General features: G+C 43.4%; 1 protein-coding gene across 2 annotated transcripts in view; it reads right to left on the reverse strand.

Annotated features, from left to right (window-relative positions):
• LOC147886402 (Transducin/WD40 repeat-like superfamily protein) overlaps nucleotides 1–20,677 on the reverse strand; it is a 102,621-nt gene extending 81,944 nt beyond the window's left edge. Inside the window, exons 1-2 of one of the 2 annotated variants that reach the window (XM_087395689.1) lie at nucleotides 20,558–20,677; nucleotides 19,918–20,481 (exon numbers count right to left, since the gene is read on the reverse strand). In XM_087395689.1, the coding sequence (XP_087251815.1) occupies nucleotides 19,918–20,481; nucleotides 20,558–20,593 (600 nt within the window). In that variant the 5' untranslated portion in view covers nucleotides 20,594–20,677. Of the gene's footprint in view, nucleotides 1–19,917; nucleotides 20,482–20,557 lie in introns of those variants that run through there. The other variant, XM_087395690.1, reaches the window with a different exon arrangement.
• Between the last annotated feature and the right edge of the window lie 4,122 nt (nucleotides 20,678–24,799).

A 24,799-nucleotide genomic window follows, 5' to 3' on the forward strand; every position in this document is an offset into this window, starting at 1 on the left:
GCTACTATTACATCCCACCAACGCCCACGCCCAACAATGGGTGCAGATCATAGTATAAACTTACGCTCTCACACATACAAATCCACACATATACTTGAGCATCCATTTATATGAAGGCCTTCGTATTGAGTTTCTGACAACATTCCAAAGGCGAATGGCAAACTCAAGCGTGACAAGGCTAGCACTAAAGGAAAAGGCTAATAAAAAAGTATTCTCTTCAGTCAAGCTACAACTGCTTGTAAAGACTATATGTTTTGATTTTAGTCTCTCCCAAATGAGCATCTAAGCCCCCCTAAAAAAATTGCTTAGACAAACTAGCTGATAGGGCAATGTACCAATTAAGATAGAAAGAATTTATCAGAATATCAGCAAGCCACAACATGGATGAAAACATTACGAGGTGAAATTCACATGTCCACTAATACGGCGGGAACATATATCTAGATGAATCCACGAAGCTACCCAAACTTATCCTCTAAAACACAACACACAATGCAGTTTCAATCTCATTAAAAGGTTGAAAACCATACACTCCATCAAGGACTGGCTACTATTGCATCCCAACCGACATCATCAACTGGGTGTAGACCATAGTATAAACATATGCTCTCACACATACAAATCCACACACCACACATACTTGAGCATCCATTTATACAGGTCTTCGTACTGAGTTTCTATTAGCACTTTAGAGGTGAAGGGCAAACTCAGCCATGACAAAGGCTAGCACTAAAGGAGAAGGCTAATCAAATAGTAGTCCACATTCTCTTCAATCAAGCTACAAATACTTGTGAAGACTATATGGTTTCATTTTAGTCTCTCCCAAATGAGCATTTAAGTTTTTTTTAATAAAGCTTAGATAAATTAGTGAAGTAAAGCTTTGAGAATATGGTACAATGAACATAAGCAATAGTCTCCTACAACTAGACCCCTACCCTATGAGCAGAAAGACCATTACCTTCTCACACATAAATCGGCCTAGCAATGAGATTGCCTTACAATGACTTCTAGTGAAGCATCCTACAAAACCATTTTCGGCCAAGCATGAACACAAACAAGACCCACCATCACCTATATGGAAGTCATTTATGCTAATGGGATAATAAATTTGTGACAATCTCTGAAGTTAAACTACTGTGTGGTAATTAACCAATGGCCGACATAACCAACAGCCATATCATCAAATTGACTATATGGTGTTTTGCTTGAGCCAACCTCAACATACAGTGTAATCAATCTCTGTGAAGCTTTTACAAACCTTCTTTATGTATAGTTATGCTTTTGCCTTCCCATTCATGTGTGCACTCACCTATATGGAAGTCATTTATGCTAATGGGATAATCACATTTGGTAATTGAGAGTCAAATACACAATTGGAATGCAATGTCAGCAAGGTCAACAGCAACCAATTTGTGATTCAGCTTAGCCCAATGCAACAATTATATAGACTATTTTATTCTTTTCCACCTACATGCATAAGAAACCTAACCTACAACTTCCATAGTATAGGGTTGGGTTGAGGTCGGGAACATCCCACATATACAGATCCCTTTCATGATCACAACAGCATCTACATCTTAATCAAGAGGAAGTACAATCTCATCTTTTATGCTAATGCTCCTCCTCCCCACTTCTAGATCCCATGCAAAGTTGATGGAGAACACCAAGGCACAATAGGATAGGGAGAAGCACAATAGGATAGGGAGAAACTACTTGAGTCTCAACCATCTTAAGAGGAAAACTTATCATTGCAAAAGACATTTTTCCAAACCCTTTTTCAAGGCAAAGCAGAGACATCAAATTGAAGTCAAGCAAACATAGCTCAAGCTAGGGATGCGTCAATTTTACGAGCAAAAACCTATGAGCAGGTTTATTCAAGCACGTTTTTCAAGAGATTTTAAAAAAAAGTATTTCATTAGGAAACATGGTTTTTACACTTTTATTTTCACTAGAAGTAGATCCCTTTATCATAAAAATATACAAACTAGTCACTCATTCATTTTTACACAACATAATTTTCTTATTTATAGACATCCCTTTGCGCCCCTGTTATTACCTTAAAAATGTCTTGAAAACTAATTCCTTTAAAAAACATCCCTCATAATCACTCTCAATGTAAATACTATACATATGTAATTACTTATGAACACATTTATATCATATGGCAATATCTTTATGGACATGTTTCTAAAGAAGTTTAAATTACTATAAATAAGTATTAACTTCGTCTTATATATCACTCTCATAAAATACATGTAATATTTAATACTATATATGCAAGATTTTCCAAAATATAACCCCATAAATGTGCTTAAATGGGGTGTTCCGATCAATTTGAGTGGTTGAATGACTATATTTGGACATTGGATGTGAAAGTTATGTCACTTTTAAAAGTGCTGTCCAAGGTAGTTTCGCCAACGAAACTACCTTGGAAGACCTACTTCAAAGGGGTTTCGCTGGCGAAACTACCTGGATGGCTTGCTTCAATGAGTTTTCTTTGAAGAAACCTAGGTTGAGAGAGGTTTTTCAATGTCACTCCCTATTAAGTAAAAGTTATAAGAAGGATCATAAGGGAATTTTCATAGAGAAGCCTACTCTACATGTGGGTTGTTTCTTCAAAAGCCATCCCATTATGTTCTCACCATTCCTAAAGATTCACGTAAAGATTTTTTCATAAAATACGCATTGATATAATACTTTGCATATTTCTAAGTGAAACTATGTTTTCTTCTGATCCATTTTTGCCATATTTTTACATAGTTGGAAGCTTTCTTTTGCCTTCGCTCGGATGCTCGGAAGATTTTGCTCGGAAAATGCTCGTCCCCTTCAAGCGAGCATGCTTGAAAAAAAGGCCTTTGCCACGTAGAACACGAAGATGGATTCTTCGGCAATTCTCACATAAGTGAGTCGATTCAGAGAAATTTCCATGTGGTGTACAAGAAGGGCAGAAAGAAGTGTTAGTTAACCACTATGCACCTTGTAGCAGAAACCACAATTTGGTGGGCCAAAGGAATGAGTACATCTTCTCGGCGATCTTGTTCGAGCTTGCTTAGTTGGAGAGCGAAATCATCTTGTAGTCTCTCTGTTTGAAAGCACCTCTTGAATTCTTTTTGCAGCAGGTCCCATGTGGCTCTTTCTTCCACTAGGAGGTCGAGGTACCATTCTGAGGCTTCATCGGTTAAGGCCATAAGGAACCATGCGACCTTGGTTTCATTAAATTGATCTCCACCCGCTCGGCATGCGGCATGAAAATGCTGGAGGAATCGGGCTAGATCGCCCCTACCATTGTATTACAAGTGTTCTTACTAAATTCCATATATGAAGACATTCATGTTGGAAATGAAGAAAAGAATCTCTCTAACCGCACAACCTATGCAGAATAGCTCCGTCTCACACTTAATGATGCAGACCACACTTTAATACCTCACCCAAAAGATAGAGCATAAACAGCGTACACGAGAGAGAACTCAAGAGATTATTCCTCCACCAAATAGTGGGCAAGACAAAGCTCAAGGTGAGCACAAAAGGACCAGCAAGGGCTGGACTGCCAAAACTGAGAGCTCTCTAGACTTCTCCTGCTCCGCGCTGCTTGTTGCAAAGCTTCTATGGCTGATGGAGAAGTGAGGGGGAAAAGGGAGTATTTATAGGGAGCCTGCAGCCACTAGAGGTGGCCGACCCAAGGGTCCGTTTTCAGGCTGGCTGGCCGACCTGTCAGTCAGTCCTTTTCTGCCCCAACCAATCCCCGCTGGGCAGCCTATATAAGGGGCTGCCAGGGGGTTAAGTAGGCTTGCTGTCCCTGCCTGCCATACAGCCCTCTATGCTGCTGTCCTGCAGCCCATAACAGTCACCTTGTGTTCCCTCCCCCTCATAGACATATGCCCCCCCATGTCCTCCTCAGTGGAGGCTCACAAGAGGGGGACATTGACTTCCAACAATTCACATGGATGAACCTTTGCCAAGATGTGAGGAAGAGATTATGCCATCCTTGTATTTCAAACCTTGGAAGAACCAAATACTTCAAACAATTGGTGAAGCAAAGAGACACTAAGCCAATATGTTGGCTGCCCCATTCACATTATCATTCAATCATAGAAGTAGGAGAAGCTTACATGTTTCCCGCATGGTTTCAGGCATGACGTCTAGTGGCACATGCAGGACTACCAACACAAGACACACAATGATGACTTCGACCTAGCATAAAAGTTGGAGATGATTAAACACCAAGCATTTGATCATTGTCAGGAGGTCTAGAGTTCAGCATCACAGGTCCTGCAGTTCTAGCAACTGGGAGGTCCCGTGAGCTTCACAAGAAGAGGATCAGGAAGGAGTGCCCAGAAAGGCATCACTACAGCCAGTGCATTGAAGCTCTTGGTGAACACACGGGCTGACGGAAATTTGAAGTTGCCTGGAGGAGGTAGAAGACAGCTTTACAAGTTGCTAGGGGGGCAAATTGATAGGTAGATGGTGACACACTGAGCACACTTTTACGTCAGGTACTGTAGTTCTAGCAACAGGGAAGCCAAAGGAGCTTCACAAGAAGAGGATTAGCCAGGAGTGCCCAGAAAGGCATCACTACAGTCAGTGCATTGAAGCTCTTGGTGCGCACACACGCTGACGGAAGTTTAAAGTTTCCTAGAGGAGCTAGAAGACAGCTTTACAGGTTGCTAGTGTTAGAATTATTGACATATTCTAGGCAGTGACCAATGTAATCCATAAGTGAGTTAGGGGCACTTTTCCCTCACTAGAGGTTTTTCCCCCTAACCACAGTAAGTGAGTTAGTGTGGTTTTCTCACTTAGACAAAACCACCTCCACTCTTATATCTTCCAATCTTATCTATTGCACACTCTACGTTTTGCTTTCCAGCTCTCTTGCATCCTGCTTCTCTGCTCATCTCTCACATTTAGTATCAGAGCAGGACAAGTTCCGGCACCTGCTCATCTCCCCGGCCTTGCTTTCCATCCAGTGCTTGCAGCCCTTCATCACCTGTCTGTACAGAGTACTTGCTTCAGCGCCGTACGTTGCCCCAACCCATGCTGCTACCACGCGCTACCGACCTGCATCCGTACGTCCGTACGTAGGTGCTTGCTCCCCGTCAATTGTACTTGTTGTCCATACGTCAACCTGCTCTCCGTCCCTACACTGTACAGAATTCTTCTGTACAGAGCACCATCGTCCGTACAGATTGCGCGAGCGCCATTGTTTGTACAGCTTGTGTGAGCGCCGTCATCCGTACAGCTTGCGTGAGCTTCTGTACAATTCATGCGTCCGTACAAGTCGTTGAACCTACATCCGTACTGCACCTACGCACATACAGCTCCATGCTGCTTCGATCATTTTGCAGGTGCTTTCATTTGTAGGTGTTTCTCTTTGGAAAGAAATTAGGGCTTCTGAGTCCTTTGCAGGCACATTGCAATTTTGGAGTGTTTTTATGCATTCTTGGACAAACATAGCAAGCAGATTGCATATTTGTCCCAAAATTAGGACTCTTGGTCTTGCATTCCAATTTTGCAAACAAATTTGGGGCTTTTGTAGGCAAAGTGCCATTTTGGCAACATTCGGGGCTTTTAGTCAATTAGCCCTCTTTCAGTTGCATTTTCTTACAGGAATTTGAGGCTTTTGCATTTTGGATGCAATTTGGCAATGGACAGACAATTTACGAGTTTTGCAAGAAATTTTGGACTCAGATTGAGTCAAATTGCATACATTTGTCAATTTTTGCATATAGATTTTGCAGATTTTGGGCATTTACAGAGCATTCTAGTGCATTTTAAGCCTTTGATAGGCTGTGACAGCAAGCTGTAATTTTGGGCTTTTTTTTTTTGCAGACTTTGGTTGTGCATCTTTAATCCCAAGAAGGGATTTCACTTGTTAGATTTGATGCATTCTTTTTTTAATCTAGTAGATATGGCTCAGAATAACCCCAATGAGGTTTTGGTGTCCTCACAAAAGAGGATAAGTTGGATGGTACCAACTACTCCCTATGGAGTGTTATGGTTCGCAATATCCTAGTTGGCAAACACTTATGGGACTATGTCAATGGGAATGAGCCACGCCCAGGAAATGTGGTTGCACCTACCACTCCTCCTCAACAAGGTGGAGGAAGGGATAGAGGACAAGCTCAAGGTGCAGGACAAGTGGTAGGTGCAGCAACTGCTGGTGGCTCCTACACAAGATCAGAAAAGGTGGGATTCACGTGATGCACTAGCACTTTCAACTATCTCCATTTTTGTCAAAAGGTTTATTTTCCGCACATTCGGTCATGCAAGACCTCGAAGGCAGCTTGGGATATTTTGGAGAGTATGTTTGCAGCCAAAAATGAAGAGAGTTATCTCATACACATATGGATGAGGGTGACTCAATGAATGATCACCTCACCAAGCTTCAGGATTTGAGGGAACAATTGCTGAATATAGATGAGATTATTCCTAATTCAGAGATGATTACCACCACTCTGAATTCTCTTCTTGAGTCGTATCTCGGTTTGCATACCTCGCTGAATTTGTCATTGAGGGGGGTGGCAATCCTCTCTCTTTTCACAAGTTGGTAGGACTCTTGTTGCAGGAGGAGCAAACCAGGAAGAACATGGCCACACGGGCCGGCGAGCATGCCATGCTTTCAAAATTCAAAGGCCCAAAGGGAAAGGGCAGCAAAAACAACATGCAAATCAACCTACACATCAGCATAAAGCTGATTTCGGACAGCCCTCTCACAAGGCTAAAGGTGATGCGGAGAAGCCAAAGAAGAAGGGTATTTGTCACTACGGCAAGAAGCCAGGTCACTACATTGGTGAATGCAGGAAGAGAATAGCAAAGGAAACGAAAAAGGATTCGGGTATGGCTGTCTCAGATACATCAGCCCCTCATGCACATGAAGGAGCTGATGTTACAGCCAACTTTGTGGAAGAGGATTATGCCTTTTTGTCTTGCATTTCAGATTTTCGAGTGGCTGGTCCAAATACTACAACCACTCTTGAGGATGACTCTTATACTTTCTTGACTTGCAGCCATGACCCTTCGAAGAATGCATGCACGTTCAATGTCAATGAGGCATTGAACACATGGTATTTTGATAGTGGTGCATCCAAGCACATCACTTCCAGGAAGTGTCTTTTTGCATCTCTGCATGCACCACCCACTAGAAAGAGGGTGACTTGTGCTAATAATTCTTCTTATTCAGTTTGTGGAGTGGGTGAGGTTGTACTTACCTCCACGGATGGCACAGATTTTAGAATTTCTGATGCTCTTTATGTGCCTGGTATCAAGAAGAAAATACTTTCAGTGTCCTTGCTCAATCGAGGAGGGTTTCAGGTCATCTTTGAAGATGACAAGTGTGCAGTCTGAGACAAAGAAAATGATTATGCTTTGATGTTGTCTGGCACTTTGTATCCGATCTTGCACTTGCAATAACCACTCCCACTGCTACCATGCAGAATGCGGAGTTATGGCATGCCACATATGGACACATGAGCTATGGCAGCTTGATGACACTTCAGAAGCATGCTATGGTTGATGCATTGCCTCCTTTGGAGTCACCTCCTCCTCATACCTGTGAAGGGTGCATCCTCGGTAAGATGCATAGATTTCCCTTCAAAAACGATGGTGCAGTACGAGCTGTCCAAAAATTACAGCTCATACATAGTGATGTCTATGGTCCCATGAGGACGCCTACTTTAGGTGGTTATCTGTATTATGTCACATTTATAAATGACTACACACATTACACTTGGGTCTATGGCTTGAAGAAAAAATCAGATGTGTTTATGCATTTCAAACACTTTGTGACCAAGGTTGAAAATGAGACAAGACTCAAGGTGCAGACACTTCGCACTGACAGAGGGGGGGAGTATATGTCTCATGAATTTGAAGCATTTTTTAAGGAGAAAGGTATCACACATCAGCTTACAGTGAGGCTTACTCCTCAACAAAATGGCAAAGCTGAGCGGAAAAATAGAACTCTCATGGAGATGGATAGATGCATGCTCACTAGCAAGAAGTTGCCTCACAGATTCTAGCTCGAAGGGCTCATGTGTGCCAATTATGTTTTGAATTGGGCTCCCACAAAGGCCTTGAAGACAATCACTCCCTACGAAGCTTGGCATGGGAGAAAGCCTTCAGTGGATCATTTTTGTGTCTTTGGATGTGTTGCATATGCCCACGTGCCTGTGGAGTTTTAACATAAGTTGTCAGATAAGGCACTAAAGTGTATCTTTGTTGGGTATAGTGTAGAAAGCAAAGGCTATCGTCTCTACAATCCTGCCACACGCAAGATTTTTGTGAGTAGAGATGTAATCTTTTCAGAGAGTTCAGCCCATACCCATGCTGAATTCACTATTCCAGCTTCTTCAGATGATGTTTTTGAGGGGTTCTTTCCCATTTCCTTTGGTTCCTCTGCTGATACTCCTGCTGAAAATCAGCATTTACAGCAGCCTCCTCCTGTTCCACATGCCACGATTCAGCCACCTGGTGATTTTGTTCCTCCATAGGCAGTGGATGAGGTTGTCAGGTAAGAGATTCAAGAGATACATGCAGCAAAAAAAGTTCCAAACTAGCTGCTACAAACTCTCAGGGAGAGTAGACTTGAGGCACCTTTGCCTGGCAGGACTCTGCAGCAGGGCACGAAGGGGGGCTCTTTCCGTTGAACCAGCTTATGCAGGTACTCTTCTTGATGAGGAAGAACCTCACACTTTCGAAGAAACCAAGAATAATGTGCAATGGATGCATGCCATGCACAATGAATTACAGTCCATTGAGAAAAATCAGACTTGGGATGTTGTGGATTTGCCACCAGGAAAACATGCCATCGGTACCAAATGGGTTTTCAAAGTGAAAAGGAAGCCAGATGGGTCCATTGATCGGTACAAGGCACTGCTGGTTGCCAAAGGATATGCTCAGAAAAAGGGCATAGATTATGAGGAGACTTTTCCTCCTACATCCCGGATGGCAACTATCAGATCAGTTATTGCAATGGCTGCAACTTTTGTTTGGAATGTTCATCAGTTGGACATAAAAACAGCTTTCCTTAATGGGGACTTGCAAGAAGAGGTTTATGTCAAACAACCTCTTGGCTTTGAACTTTCGGGTAATGCACATCAAGTTTGCAAGTTGAATAAAGCTTTCTATGGGCTGAAACAAGCCCCACATGCATGGTATGCCAAGATTGATGCCTTCCTTGCCAGCAAGGGCTTGCATAATAGTCCAACTGAGAGCACCCTCTACATCAAGAAGGATGGGGGGGATATTTTAATCATCATTCTTTATGTAGATGACATGCTGCTCACAGGGTCAAATGAGGAAATAATTGCAAATTTCAAGGCTGAATTGAAAGCTGAATTTGACATGACAGATTTGGGCATGTTAAATTTCTATTTGGACATACAAGATTGTAAACCTATAGCCACTCCCATGGAGCCAGGGCTGAAGCTTACTATGTATGATGCAGGTGAATTAGTGGATGCCACACTCTACAGCCAGACTGTTGGATGCCTCATTTATTTGTGCAATACACAGCCCGATATTCAGTATGCAGTATCTCAGGTGAGCAGGCATATGCACAATCCAAAGACAACACATTGGCAGGCTGTAAAACGCATCTTATGTTACTTGCAAGGCACAAAGTCTTATGGCTTGATGTTTCCCAAGGGGGGTGACTTGCAGATGTATGCTTAAAGTGACTCAGATTGGGCTGGAGACAGGCAATCCACAAGTGGTGATTGTTTCTTTTTGGGCAAAGCTTGCATTTCTTGGCTGAGCAAGAAACAACAAACTGTGGCTACTTCCTCATGTGAAGCTGAGTACATGGCAGCTTTCACAGCGACAATTGAATGTGTTTGGCTGCGTCGTTTGTTTGCTGATCTTCATCTCTCATTGGAGGGTCCTTCTCCGATTCTCACTGATAGTCAGAGTGCTATGGCCGTGGCAAAGAATCATGTGTTTCATGCTCGCATGAAGCAAATTGCGGTTCATTATCATTATGTCAGAGAGAAGTTGCATGCAAGTTGCATGCACGGGAGATCAGTATGATCTATGTGTCAACACATGAAAATGTTGCAGACATCTTCACCAAAGCACTTCCACACGAGAAGTGTACACTCTACGTTTTGCTTTCCAACTCTCTTACATCCTGCTTGTCTGCTCATCTCTCACAGCTAGGGTCCCACTTCTGGGCAGTAAAACGATTGCTAGATGGTGAAACACTGAGCACACTTTTATGTCAAAACCTTGGAGCAATCTATATTAGAAGTTTTGTTGTTCTACTCAACTGTGCATCGCATTTAAGATCTGTGTCTGTGTCTACTCGTTCATACACGTGCACAACGGAATCGAGTGAGATTTCATTTAAGTGACAACAAGCAACCTCCGTCTCTGTTTTCTCCTTAGCAACAGCCGCCATTGCCTGTTGATCCCCTTCCTCTGGTTTGCCCTGCTCATCCGCTCATCAATTGATCCAAAGATCAGCTTCAGCTTTGTTCCCTGCCATTGGTTATTCTCTGATAAAAGCCCCTACAACAAACCTCTACACTGAGTCAGAACCTGCAACAAACCTCTGACTCTGCAACGACGCTCTGCTAAAGCAAGTCTCTACAACAAAGCACTTATGGTGGACAACTGCTCCGACCTGCTGGCCATTGCCATACCTCAAAATACTGCCATTGCAACAATCAAGGATATGTTGGGGATAAAGGCATAATGTGCTATCCCTTGTATAAGTGGTACTTATAATGCCACGTCATCACCTTATCTATTCTTTGTATAAAAGGCAATAAGGGAAGTCACATCGTGGACTTTGAGCTTCCCACAAAACTTGTGCTCTCTCTTTTGCTCTCTCACCCTTATCCCTCTTTCTTCTTGCTTCCGCTCCCTACTCCCATCAATTGGTATCAGAGCCTCCCAACCCGCTTGCTCCCTAGCCTCCCCTCGCACCCTGTGACCTTTCCATCACGGGAAGTCACTTGTTCTTGCTGCCCACGCAGTCCAGCCACTCTTCCTCGCTGCCCCCAGCTGTTCCGTGGAGTTTCATCGTGAGAATCTCGTCTATTCTCTTACTCCCAACTGGAGACATCTTATGGGTGAGTGTACTTGCTGTTTTTCAGCAGTTTCGACTGGTTTTTTGGGCTGTAGCAAGCGAAATACAGCGAGAAAATAGTCAAGGACACTTTCCAGTTGGAGCTTTTGGTATTGCTGCACCTCCTACAGCAGGGTGACTTCATTTGGATCACATTTGGTCAGATCTGGTGCTGTTTATGCTGGGCGACAGTTTTCAGCCACACAGGAGCTGAATTTCGTCTATCATTTTGGGGTTTTTCCTCCAGTTTTTTGCACTAAATCTGGTCGCCTACACCTGTAGAGGAATCCTACCAAGTTTGGTTGGATTTTGACTGCCCGTTGCAAAGTTATTGTCGATTTTCAGTTTCCAGCCACAGGACAAGTTGTCGATTTGCTGAAAGGGCATATTCTACTACTGTTTTGACACCATAAAACTGGTCGCCTACCTCTAGAGACACACTCTGCCAAGTTTGGTTGAATTCCGCCTTCAGGGTGTTGAGATATCATCACTTTTAGGGTTCAGCCTGTCAGGAACTGACACGTGGCAGTGGATAAGGCACAGAAATTTGGGGCTTTTGCAATTTTATGCATTGGAAGGCTTGATGTTGCACATTGGGGCAAGAAATTTTCAGATTGGGACACATTGGAAGAGGGAATCTCTGAAAAATCATAATATTCCAAGAATATTCCTCAAGGGTGATGTCAGAGGTTATGCATTTGTGAAGTAGTGCTTCGAGTACTTGAATGCAGTGACACTGTTGCAAAAGTGATGCTGATTTGCTTTATGCTTGGATTGTGCACATTAATGATAGTCAAAGTTTGACTTTTGACCTCAGAAATTGGGGCTTTTGGTGCACAAGTGCTCAGCAACTTTTGTTACACTGGAATAGTGTCTTGGATGCCAATTTGGATGCTTTTGTGCTGACAAAAACAGTAATATTGTTTGCTGCAGTTATTATGACCTTTTACTGTCATTTGGGACAGTTTCTCTGAGTCTTTTGGATGCCTATTGGTGCAGGAAATTAATTACAGTTTTGGTACTGTTTATGCATTCAAGGTTGGAATAAATATTGGCTGCAAGTTCTTTTCAGTAGAGGACAGATTTTATAAGCTCTTTTAATTTCCTTTGCTGATTTTTATTTGCTGAGATATGGCTTCAAGTGGGAGTGAAGGTGGTTCACTTCTTAACATCAAGAAGTTGGAAGGAGCCCACAATTTTGCCATTTGGCAAAAGCAGTGCTATAATGTGCTTCTTCAAAAGCATCAAGCCCGTCCTATCAAGGAAAAGGGAGTGAAGCCGGCAAATATATCAAATGATGACTGGGAAAGTGTAGATGAATTGGCACGTTCTACAATCATGCTTTCTATTTCAGATGTGCTTCTATTTAATGTTGAAAATGAGAACACTGCATGGGATATGTGGAAAAGGTTGGAAGATTTGTATGCTCAACAAAGTGCAGCAAGCAAGGTTTATTGGCTCAAGAAGCTCATGGATCTTAGGAAGAAGGAGGGCACAATTATGAGTGTACACCTCAATGAGTTTAACTCTATCATCAAGCAGTTGGCAAATCAGAAATTCAACATTGATGATGAGTTTAAAGCAACATTCTTGCTTTACACTCTTCCTGAGAGTTGGGATATTTTCAGAACAGCTTTGAGCAATTCAAATCCTACTCTTATTTATGCAGATGTTGAGAGTCAGCTTCTAATGGAGGAGATGAACAAGAAGAACAATTCTTCAAGTAAGTCTTCCACTGCTCTTAACACAAGAGGAAGACCTCAGAATAGAGGCAATGACAGCCAAAGGAACAGATCCTGTAGTAAGTCACATCCTAAGAAGGATATTGAATGTTTTCACTGTGGCAAAAAGGGGCACATGAAGAAAGATTGCCTTAAGCTGAAAAGGGAGCAGAAAAAGAGCAACAACGATAATCAGGATGCCAAATATGATAAAGGCAAGCAACAAGTAGAGAGTAGTAATAGTGGTGTGAAGAATGAAGAGGTAAATGCAGTCACTCATGAGAGTGAGGATGACGTTTTGTTTGTTTCATCACTTGATGCACATGCTTTGGTCACAGAAGAAGACGGTGACATGACCACTTGGATCATTGATTCAGGTGCTTCCTTTCATGTGACACCACACAGGGAGTGGTTTTGCTCATATAATGGTGGTTTACATGGTGTTGTGCATCTTGGAAACAATTATGCATGCTCTATTGCAGGGATTGGAGATGTGAAACTTGCATTTTCTGATGGCACGCATTTTATACTTGATGATGTTAGGCATGTGCCAAAGCTGAAAAAGAACTTGGTTAGTACTGGTCAATTGGATGATCAAGGCTACTATACTGTGTTTGGTAATAGTAGGTGGAAGATAACCAAGGGAGCCAGAGTCATTGCAAAGGGGTACAAGTGTGATACTTTGTATACTTTGCATGTTTCTGATGTAAAGAATCATGTGGTTGCCGTAACTGAGGTGCCAAAGGTTTCATTGTGGCATGGCCGGTTAGGACACATGAGTGTTAAAGGAATGCAAGTACTATCTCAATTGGGTTATTTACCGTCTCTGAAATTTTCACAATTTAAGCATTGTGAGCATTGCATTTTTTGTAAGCATTCACAGTCACCACATAAAGTGACATTGCAACAAAGATTGACACCCTTAGATTTGGTACATAGTGATGTATGTCAAATGCCTCAATTGTCTATGGGTGGTCATGAATACTTTGTTACATTTATAGATGATGCCACAAGGAAAGTGTGGGTCTATTTCATCAAGAGGAAGGATGAAGTTTTTGGTGCATTTCAAAAGTTTGTTGCCTTGGTTGAAAATCAGACAGGTAAGAAGTTGAAATGCTTACGCTCTGATAATGGAGGAGAATATGTCTCCAAAATATTTTAGGAATTTTGTGACATGAAAGGGATAAAGAGGGAACTCACAAGCCCTCATAATCATCCACAGAATGGAGTTGCAGAGCGAACAAATCGGACTATTCAAGATAGAGTCCGTAGTATGCTGTCTCATGCTGCCTTACCCCATGGTTTTTGGGCAGAGGCTGTTCAAACAGCCATTCATGTCATCAACAGGACACTGAATAATCGGTTGGATGGTAAAGTACCCGATGAACAGTGGTATTGCAAGCCACCTTCATATAAACACTTGAGAGTGTTTGGTTGTGATGCATATGTGCACGTACGAAAAGAGCAACGCAACAAACTCCAACCAAAGTCAAATAGATGCATCTTTATTGGATATGGTGACAATGGTGAAATGGGGTATAGATTGTGGGATCCCGTTGGAAGGAAGATTATACGCAGCAATGATGTGATTTTTCATGAGGAAAGCATGCACAGGCAGCCCACTCAAAAATCAGAAAATAGGAAGGTTGTCTTTGAAGAAATCATTGTGAATAGACAGCAAAATATGCCCAATAATATGCAGCAAGGTGCTGCTGCAAATGTCCCTAATGTGCAGGGAATAGAGGCTGAGAATCAGCCCAATCAAATTGCCTTTGATATGCCACAAATAGAGCCACATCTGGGTGATGTAGGACAATCTCAGCCCAATCAAATTGCCTTTGATATGCCACACATAGAGCCACATCTGGGTGATGTAGGACAGCCAGAGGAGGTGGTACAGCCACATATGGCTGATATGCAGGCTGAACAGCCAGCCAATCAAGATGATTGGGTAAGAAGATCCACCAGAGTCTCCAAACCTCCTGATAGGTTTGTTCCAGGACAGAGCTACGTGGCTGATTTTGTCATGCTGACAGATTGTGGTGAGCCTTCATGCTATCAAGAAGCAATGAGAAGGCATGATAAGAGAAAGTGGGAGAAGGCCATGCATTCAAAAATGGATTCTCTTATAAAAAATAAAACATGGGATTTGGTGAAACTACCAACTGGAAAGAATGCCTTACCATGCAAATGGGTTTATAAGATCAAGGTCACTCCTAATGCTGAGAACAAATACGAGGCAAGATTGGTTGCCAAGGGGTTCAAGCAACAGAACGGCATTGACTTTGATGAAATTTTTTCTCCTGTGGTGAAAATGACAACATTGAGGGCTGTTTTGGCATTGGTTGCACATGAGGATATGGACTTGTGTCAGATGGATGTCAAGACTGCATTTCTCCATGGTAATCTTCATGAGGAAATTTATATGGTACAGCCAGAAGGGTTTGTCAGTGAAGGCAAAGAAAAGTTGGTATGCAAGCTGAAAAAGAGCTTATATGGGTTGAAGCAGGCTCCAAGGGAGTGGTATTTCAAATTCCATACTTTCATGCAATCTCAGGGGTTTAGGAGAAGTGATGTTGATCACTGTCTCTATACCAAGAAAGCAAAGGATGGTAGTCTTATTTTGCTCATCATTTGTGTTGATGACATGCTTATTGCAGGCAAATCTCGGTATGAGATCGATGCATTGAAGATGGGACTGCATAAGACATTTGATATGAAGGATCTTGGTGATGCAAATCACATTTTAGGGATGCGCATTATACGGGACAGAAATCAGAAATTGCTCTATTTGTCTCCAAAGGAATACATTGGCAAGGTTTTGCAGCGTTTCAATATGGAGGGAGGAAAGATTCTTGGTACTCCATTGCCTCCATATGTGAAACTCCGTCAGAAAGACAGCCCACAGTCAAATGATGAGAGGGCTGAAATGGCCAAGATCCCTAATGCACCCGCGGTTGGTAGTCTCATGTATGCAATGGTGACTACACGTCCAGATATTGCCTTTGCGGTGGGAGTTGTCAGTAGATACATGGCAACACCTGGCAAGAAGCATTGGGAAGCCGTGAAAGGTATCATGAGATATCTTAAGGGCGCAATGCATGTGTGCATTTGCTTTGGGAAGAAAGACTTGGTTCTTCATGGGTTCACAGACTCAGATTTTGCAGGATGTGTAGGCAAAAGAAAGTCTACTACAGGATATGTTTTCACCTTAGGTGGTGGTGCTATTTCATGGATCTCTCGGTTGCAGAAATGCATTGCTTTATCTACCACAGAGGCTGAGTATGTTGCAACCACAGAGGCATGTAAAGAAGCCATATGGTTATCTCGTCTAGTGGGAGATATTGGTTTATCTGGAGAGGTTCCTATTTTGCATTGCGATAGTCAGAGTGCTATTCAGCTAGCACATAATCCTGTGTTTCATGCCAAAACGAAACACATCGAGGTGAAATATCATTTTATCAGAGAGGTGCTTGAGGATAAGCGTATTCAGCTTGTCAAAGTGCACACTGATGACAATCCTGCAGATCTTTTAACCAAGAGTCTTAACCCGCAACGCTTTGCACATTGCAGAGTACAGAGGGTGTTGGCTGAGTTTCTCATGATTGAGATTCTCTTGTATTTTGTGTATACGTTTTCTATGTACACTTCTTCCTCTTTTTGGGCACATTGCCTTTAAGTGGGAGATTGTTGGGGATAAAGGCATAATGTGCTATCCCTTGTATAAGTGGTACTTATAATGCCACGTCATCACCTTATCTATTCTTTGTATAAAAGGCAATAAGAGGAGTCACATCGTGGACTTTGAGCTTCCCGCAAAACTTGTGCTCTCTCTTTTGCTCTCTCACCCTTATCCCTCTTTCTTCTTGCTTCCGCTCCCTACTCCCATCAAGATATCATCCAAGCAAAATAAAGAGCTACTAGCTGTAAGTTACTCTCATTTCCCCTGGTAAAGGTGATAGATAAGAAGATGCCATTCTCTTCTCTCAATCTAGGCCTTTGATAGGCAGGATTGGCATTTCTCAATTTTAATACAAAAGAACAATGCATAACAGAATTCTATCTTCAGTTCTTCTGAAAACTAAGTCTATATTGGGAATCGATAAAGTTGGTCAAATCTACATGGGCATGGCTCAGCCCAATTAGAAGTCTTGTGCACTCACTCTGTCAGACTAGTGTCGGCTTTGGTCTCTACATCTTGTTCAGGTCAAACCCTGAAGGTGGATTGTGTTGAATCAAATTAGCATACGGGTCGGGTCCCCACTTTGGCACCTCAATCCATGTGTTTTCTTTGTGTGGTGGCAAACTGAACAAGAGACTAAAAGAAGTGACACACGGCCTACATCAGCGCCACCAAGCAGTCTCAAAAAAGCACACGTGGAGGGCCCTGGTTGGGATCGGTTAGGGGCAAATCTGCTCTATATATGGTCAGCATATCTACAGACAAGGTTGGCCATCTGGCTCACCAGGCCAGGTCTCGTCACCAGGGCCAGTCGGCCAGTTGATGAGGATGGCAGATTGTCAGCCCTCAGTCTATAGACATGGAGCCATTGGGGGTGCTAAAATTTGAGAATAAATCTTCAACATTCAGCTGGAACCTCTCACAATTAAGATTACAGCAATGAGAAACTGACCAGAATGCAAAAATATCACCTGTACCTTTCCCCATCAGCAAGCTTCTAGACCAGTCCATCAAAGATGCAGCTGAGTCCCAAGTTTCTTGGGAATTATGTACTGTACTGTGTGAGTCACAATGACTTGCCATCTCCAAGAGTGAAAATTCACAAGCAATAAGTATGTACAGAACCTGATGGATTCCCCCAGCCTCCAGGAATTATAGAGATGGAACAAGACAGCATAGCTCTGGATTCTCTTTTGTAAATCGCAACCCATCGTAATGCAGGGCACATCCTTTGTGTCTCCAAGAATAATATAGGATTTAGAGGCCAGATTCTTCAGAACAAGTTCTTTACAAAGTTGAAAGTGCCAAATGATCAAATTTATGAAAACCAAAGAGCATGACGAAGGGCAGCTCCAAACTGGACTTTCTGAAATGCTGGATGGCGCACACACCCCGGGCTGGTGCCCCTTACAGGTGGCTCATTGTGGGTCACTTTTGGAGCTGGTAACCATCACTTGCATATTTCAAGGGCAGACTTTCTTTGGACAGGCATGGTTGCAATACAAAATTAGGTTAGATCTGGAGATTGCCTGTTAGACTTAATGTGTGAGATACACTTTTCAGGAATTAGGGGCATGTTCTACCTCCAATTAGCGTACTGACCTTTAAACCATCCTCGAATAAACTCTCCTCTCCTCTCCCTTGACACTCTCAAGGGTCCTCCCTGCTACTCTTTCATTCCTACGTCCTCTCAGTCACTTGTCGTTCCACACACTACTCTCCCTTCCTCCTCCCCTCCTCATTCAATATCTTCTCCATGAGTTCAGAACATCAAGAACATTGACACCAAACAGAGAGAATAACTCAGAAATTACTTGCAGGTGTGATAGTCAAATGATGACAAGAAGCCTGTGTAACGATGAGCTGCACATTGAAGGCAAGTTGACAGATGGATCTGAAGCATCTCCATGTATGACAGCTGGAAGCAAAGATTTCAATACTCGTAGTTATCAAAAAATATATAAACTCCACTGGTGATCTGTCCTAGATGGTAACGTTGCAAATATATACCTAGATGAATCCAGGAACATTCCCAAACTCATCCTTTAAAAACACAACATAGTGCAGTTTCAATCTCACGATAGTCACTCATCAGATTGAAAACCATGAACTCCATCACGCATAGCAAGGACTAGCTACTATGACATCCCCACTGACGTCATCAGCGCCCAACAGTGGGTGTATATAGTATAAAAATATGCTCTCACACATATGAATCGACACACCCACACATACTTGAGCATCCATTTGTACAAAGTCTTCATACTGAGTTTCTGTCGGCACTCCGGAGGTGAAGGGCAAACTCAGCCATGAAAATTGCACGTAGGGCCCATTAGGGCATAAAATCAAAAGGATAATGTTGCAGCATAAGGCTAATCTCAGGTTGACAGAGAATAGAGCAGCAGCCTATGTTTGATGGCAAAAAGAGGAACTCCCTGATCTGAACAGGGTAAAACAGCCATGATATCGTACTCATAAGCCCCGACAGTGTGGACTGTCAAGTAGAGAAAGATACTCATGTAGGCAGCCAAGTCCTGCTCTCACCTACAGCCAAGTTGGCTGCAAATTTGAAGCTACAAGTGCCCAGAACTGCTGTACACTCCTGCTCCTGCGTGCCTGTCAAAGGCTTTGTTGGAGTATAAAGGAGGCCCTCTATATTGGGCATGGAGGGCCAGTCTGTCCCCTGAAAAAGTCCAGACTGAGTCTGTTTACAGACTGAGTCTGTTTACAGACTGAGTATGGCAGACTACACCAGACATATCTCCCTGCCCAGATCTCTGGACTGACTGATTCACGGTTAGGACAAGGTTGATTTGATTCATCAACAAAGGGGTCAAAAAAGGGACAATAACATCAGCTACTTCCATTGTAGGTGGGCATTAATGGTTCTTTAGTTCATTGGCGGGTGATAGCATAGCAGAGGCTAGCAAAATGTAGCGCCTTTCAAAGGTCAGCTGGGAATGCAAGAGGATGTTTTTATGTAGCAATGTCCCCTTCGACTTCTGTGTTCATTCTTTGTTCAATGCTGCCATTGTGGGAACTCTATGCTTCCTTGATGACTTTGGTTCTAGCTGTGCTACCTAAAAAAGCATCCCAACGTATTTCGGCAATGAAAAGCATAATAACATGAACATGAGATAACAAGGCTTACGTCCACAGATGTAATTACTTAACATCTCCAACAGCCTAGGATTGCAGCAAAGTAAATGGGCAGTCAGCCTTGTGAGTTGAGATTGCATAAATTCATCGCCAAGATTTTAGCTAAAGATAGAGGCTATACAAGCTCGTAATCTATCCAAATAATTACTTAACGTAAAAAGGAATCCTTAGAAGAGTTTATGGACAATAGGCTTTGTGATCTAGAATTGATAAAGTTCAAATCAGTGCTAAAATCTACTTGAACATATTGAAGGCTTTCCCACAACGTGACCAAATCCAGAAGAAGCGCATACCTTAGAGTGACCTTTCAGGACGATCTCGTTGCTTACAGGGACACGATATGCATCCTCGTCCTCATCAGCGTCATCGTCATCGTCGTCGTAGTCGTCATCGGTGTCTTGGATATTTCCACCTAAACCTGTTGGCCTGGGCAAGACTGTCTCCTCTCCGCTCTCATTCGGAGTTCCTTTGGAAGGTAAAGGAGGACCTATCATAATTTCATCCTGTGGAACATCTGGAAAGGCTGCTGTTTCAGGCATCGGCATGGGCAGGGGACCAATTTTCGCCCTAGGTCCCAGCGAGTGTTTGACTACGTCAAGAGCGTCATTTCTCGACTCTTGGCTCACCTTGCTTTGTCTGACCGCGAGAAATCTGTCTTTCAGAGACGCAATTTTCTCGTTATGACGATGGGCTGGAACGCTAGTTTCAATCGCTGCGGTTTCACGTTTTGTTTTGGCGTGTACAGCCTCCAAGGAAACTTTCTGCCGTTCTTGTTTACCAAAGGAAAGAGGGAAGTGTGCGCGCAATCCCTCGAACACCTCAGAGTGATCAATGACAGAGGGAGGTGGAGGTGTGATCTGCACGAAACAATTCTGTAAAGCTGTGCGCAATGGGGAGGGGGTGCAAAAAGGTGGTGGATAGGAAGCGAAATACCTGCTGGAGCTCCTCGTCGTCGTCGTCGGAAGCCATGTCAATGGTTCAAGCACAAGCTTTGATCGTGAACTGTGTGAGCTTTGATTCTGAACTCTCATGGAATATTAACAAGTATTGAGCACTATATGAGAGAGAGAATGATGACACTCATTTATACTAGAGCTTTTCAAATTTTAATACCAATTTTTGTTGGCCTCGCTGGGGCAGGCCTTAGTCAAAACCGATTATAGTCATCATTTTCTCCCCCTTTCTCCCTCTCTAAAGGGGGAGAAACTGATGGGACCATAAATGGAAATTTAGCTTCAAACGGAGAGAGAGAGAGAGAGAGAAGAAGAAGGGCCAAGGGTAGGCCAAAATTTATTTTTTGCCACTCCCTCTGCACCAGTCCCAGCTCGCATTTTGGGCTCGCAGTGGACTACTCGCCTGGAGCAGGAGATTTTGGGAATTCCAACCCAGCACTCGAATGCTCGACTCGTTGAACCGGTGAAGCATGCTAAAACTCCACAGCCCCTCCACTACTTTCTCCACTCTTTCCTGCCTTCATTGCAGACTTCTCTAGCACGTTGCTGGCAATGCAACTGGGAGCCCTTCTCCTTCTACCTGGCAGTCCAACACATAAGGACATGGTTTATCCCCACCATGCTAACTGCCCAGTAGGCAGCTTCCCCAGCGCCAGGCTCTACATGGGGAGTTGCTCTTAGAGAGCTTCCTCGCGTATGCAAGTGGGGCTAATCCATCCCCACTAGCGGGCAAGTTTCATCGCCCCATGCATTGCCAGGGCTGGTTGATCAGCTGGGCTAGCATTGCAACTCCAGCCCAGCATCCTAAAATCTTGAGATTCTAGCTCACTACAATGCCCAAACGTGCTCATTGGCAACAATATGACCGCCATGGGATTGGGTGTGACAACCTGCAAAAGTGTGTTAAGCTCATTAAATGAGACGTTGGAGATAGGTAAACCTTCATGGGGCTGCATTTTTCCAAAAGCTAGCTAGGCAAAGCACTCGTACGATTTCAAGTGTCTGAACCTTGAAAGCACAAAAGACTATTTGAATGGCTAAGAACAAAATTGGGAAACATGATCTAGATGTTGATGACTTATTGGATGATTAATGAAAGATAAAGTCCATTTGAGAAAAAGGCCAATGCATGCAAAGACAATTTGTAATGATTGGATGATATCTTTCTTTATCGGCCAAATGCACTACAAGGCACAGGCCGTTTTTTGACGAAAATACCAACCTTTTTTACACTAAAAAGTTTTTTTTTGACGGGCGCAAAGGTCGATATTTACGTCGCTATTAACGTCGGAAAAGAAATGCCGCTATATAAGCGTCGCTATATAGTGACTCTGGGAAACGTCGCTATATAGTGACATTGGTAAAGTGTCACTATATAGCGACCCTTAACAGAACTTTAAAAAAACATTAGTGGGGCTAAATAGGGCCACATCAAGCTCTGTTTTGCCCCACTAATATTTTTTTTAAAGTAATCACAAAAGAATGTTTACAAGCACACATGCGAGATAAAACACTCAAACCTTGTTTGTTACAAAATTTCCCTTGTGAAAGGGGTGATACAAAATCACTCAAATGAGCTGAGAGACAGAAGCATATACATGCCAAAGTATATACAACCTTTCGAAAAGGGTGATACAAAATCGCTCAAAGGAGCCGACATACAAAAGCATATACATGCCGAAGTATATACAAACTACTACTAATACTACTACTACTATTACTACTACTACTGCCCATCCGAATCGTCAACGTTGTCATCGTCATGGTCGCGCTGGCCTGATCCTTGGCCCTCATGAGCTACGCCTGATCCCTGGCCCTCGTCAAAGCCGTGTAAGCAAAATCCTTCGAGACCTGCCTCCTTGTCATCACCGCTTACCTACACTGATGGGACATTTGAGCTTGCACCCTAAGAGTGAAACCATATTAATTGGAAATTAGATTGGAACTTAAAGAATAAAACAATTTAAAAGGTGAGATTACAAGTAGGAGTAGACTTATTTCGTGCAAGCAGCCACCTCAGCCCAATCGACTGTCGCTCCCAGCACCTCCTGCTCAATAAACCATGGCTTCACTTCTATGCGAAATGCGCGTCTCGTCTCGCGAGTTTGTGGAAAGGTGACCCATTGCAGCTTGCTATGGGCCCAATTTACGAGAGTTAGATAAAGCTCATGCAATATGTAATAAAATAAGTAGAACAATAAATTAAATGAGAAGAAGTACACTTACCACCCATGTCTCGAACGCTTGCACCAAAGTGCAAAGCACCTATGGTGTCCAGCCATCTCCTCGTAGCCCTCCTCTAACTGTCGAGCTTTTGAGGATGGTCCCTGTACTCCTTATTCAAAAACTTTCAATCAGCTTTGTCTGCCCAACTGGGTTTAGCCTTCCCCTTTGTGATAGAAGTTCGCAAGGTTGACCTACGATGCTTCAAGACAGAACACATGCGCTCTCGCATGTAATCCTCATTGAACTCCCAATTTTGGAGGTTAGGGTATTGTCTTTTCAATTCATTGATGATTGCCTTCTTCTTTTTGTCATCCTGGTACTGCTAATTAGTAGCTATGCTGCTCTTGAAGTGGTGGCTCATCAACTACCTCATGGTGGCCAGCACTTCTGAGCCCTTTTTATTTTCTATTATCTCTCCACCCCTAGTGATTTCATAGTACAAGAGGAGTCATGGGAGTGGCAGAGCTAGAGCAAGGGGTGTTACTACGAGCGCTTATAGAGCAACGAGTAGCAAAGGGAGTAGGAGAGGGCAAGGGACCTGACTAGTATCGGGTCTCATGACCAAGTGGAGACCTGTAGGGATAAGAGTGTGCTGACTTGTTGTCTACATCTCCGGAGTCACCAAAACAGCGTCAACCCTTCCTAATCTTCCTTCCCTTATGATGGGTACACCCATGTGATGACCCCTCGGTCGAAGGGGATAGAGGGGACAGTTGTCGAGTAGGTCCTACCATTGGTGTGGGAGAGAGAATAGCTGAGGTCCTCTGGGATAGCAGAGAGAAGAATCTCGCTACCTTTGCATCGCTCATCTGTGCGACAAACTCGTTGGGACTCCCGACAAAACCATGGGCTGCTAGCAAAGGAGTTCCCTGAGGGGTAGTCGCAGTGCTAGGCCCGAGAGGAGTTGGGCTAGCCTGTTAGGAAAAAATCATTTTGGGGCCTTTTAGCCTGGAAGGAAAATAGCCGTACATCTCCCGAGTCACCACAGCAGCGTCGACCCTTCCTAATCTTCCTTCCCTTACGATGGGTACGCCCAAGTGATGACCCCTCGGTCGAAGGGGATAGAGGGGACAACTGTCGAGTAGGTCCTACCATTGCTATGGGAGAGAGAATAGCTGAGGTCCTCTGGGATAGCAGAGAGAAGAATCTTGCTGTCTCTGCATTGCTCATCTGTGCGACAAACTTGTCGGGACTCTCGACGAAGCCATGGGCTACTAGCAAAGGAGTTCCCTGAGGGGTAGTCGTAGTGCTAGGCTCGAGAGGAGTTGGGCTTGAGAGGAGTTGGGCTAGCCTATTAGCCTGGAAGGAAAATAGCCGTCCACCAATCAAAGGAGGGCCAACGTAATGTTGAAATGAAACACTGAAAATGGGCACCCGGAGGCCCGAAAAAGGCCAAAAAGGCACCGCCAAAAAAAGTGTATTGAAGAAAGCGATTTTGACAAGTTGTCGATGTCAAAAGAACCGAATTCTGTACCGTGTGTCAGTGGAGTTATGTTATATTTTAGTGTTTTAGAGGAAAGGAAAATGAAAAAATTGTGAATTTCTCTCAGGGCCCCAAAATGAGCTCCCTTTTTTCCTAATACGGTAGTCGCAGGGGTAGGCCCTGAGGAGTCGGCTGAGTCCTCTGGAGAGTAGAGATCATGATGTCTCCTCCTACGAGGGTTTCTGTACTCATTGGGCATGCGATGTGACCCATGTCTAATTTGGGGGGATTGGACAAACGCAGACACAAACATGAAAACAAAAACAAACACAAGAGCGGGTAAGAAGAGATCCCACCCAAGCACACACACCTGAACGTTGTACTTTACCCACTCTGTATCGTGCACAATCTTCTCTTTTACATGAGCTAGCAGAGAATCAATGTCCCGGATCACCCCAACATGGGGAACCGGGTTGGGGTTTTGGGAGGACAGCCGTGGGTGAGGGCGTGGTTGTTCCATTTAGAATCTGTTTTTAAAAAAAAAGAACCAAATACGGCTAAGGAGCAAAAGAA

This window comes from Dipteris shenzhenensis, chromosome 24 (genome assembly GCF_047967505.1).
Source record: "Dipteris shenzhenensis isolate YYH24624 ecotype China chromosome 24, Dip_SZ_1.0, whole genome shotgun sequence".
In the NCBI taxonomy this organism is placed as follows: Eukaryota; Viridiplantae; Streptophyta; class Polypodiopsida; order Gleicheniales; family Dipteridaceae; genus Dipteris; species Dipteris shenzhenensis.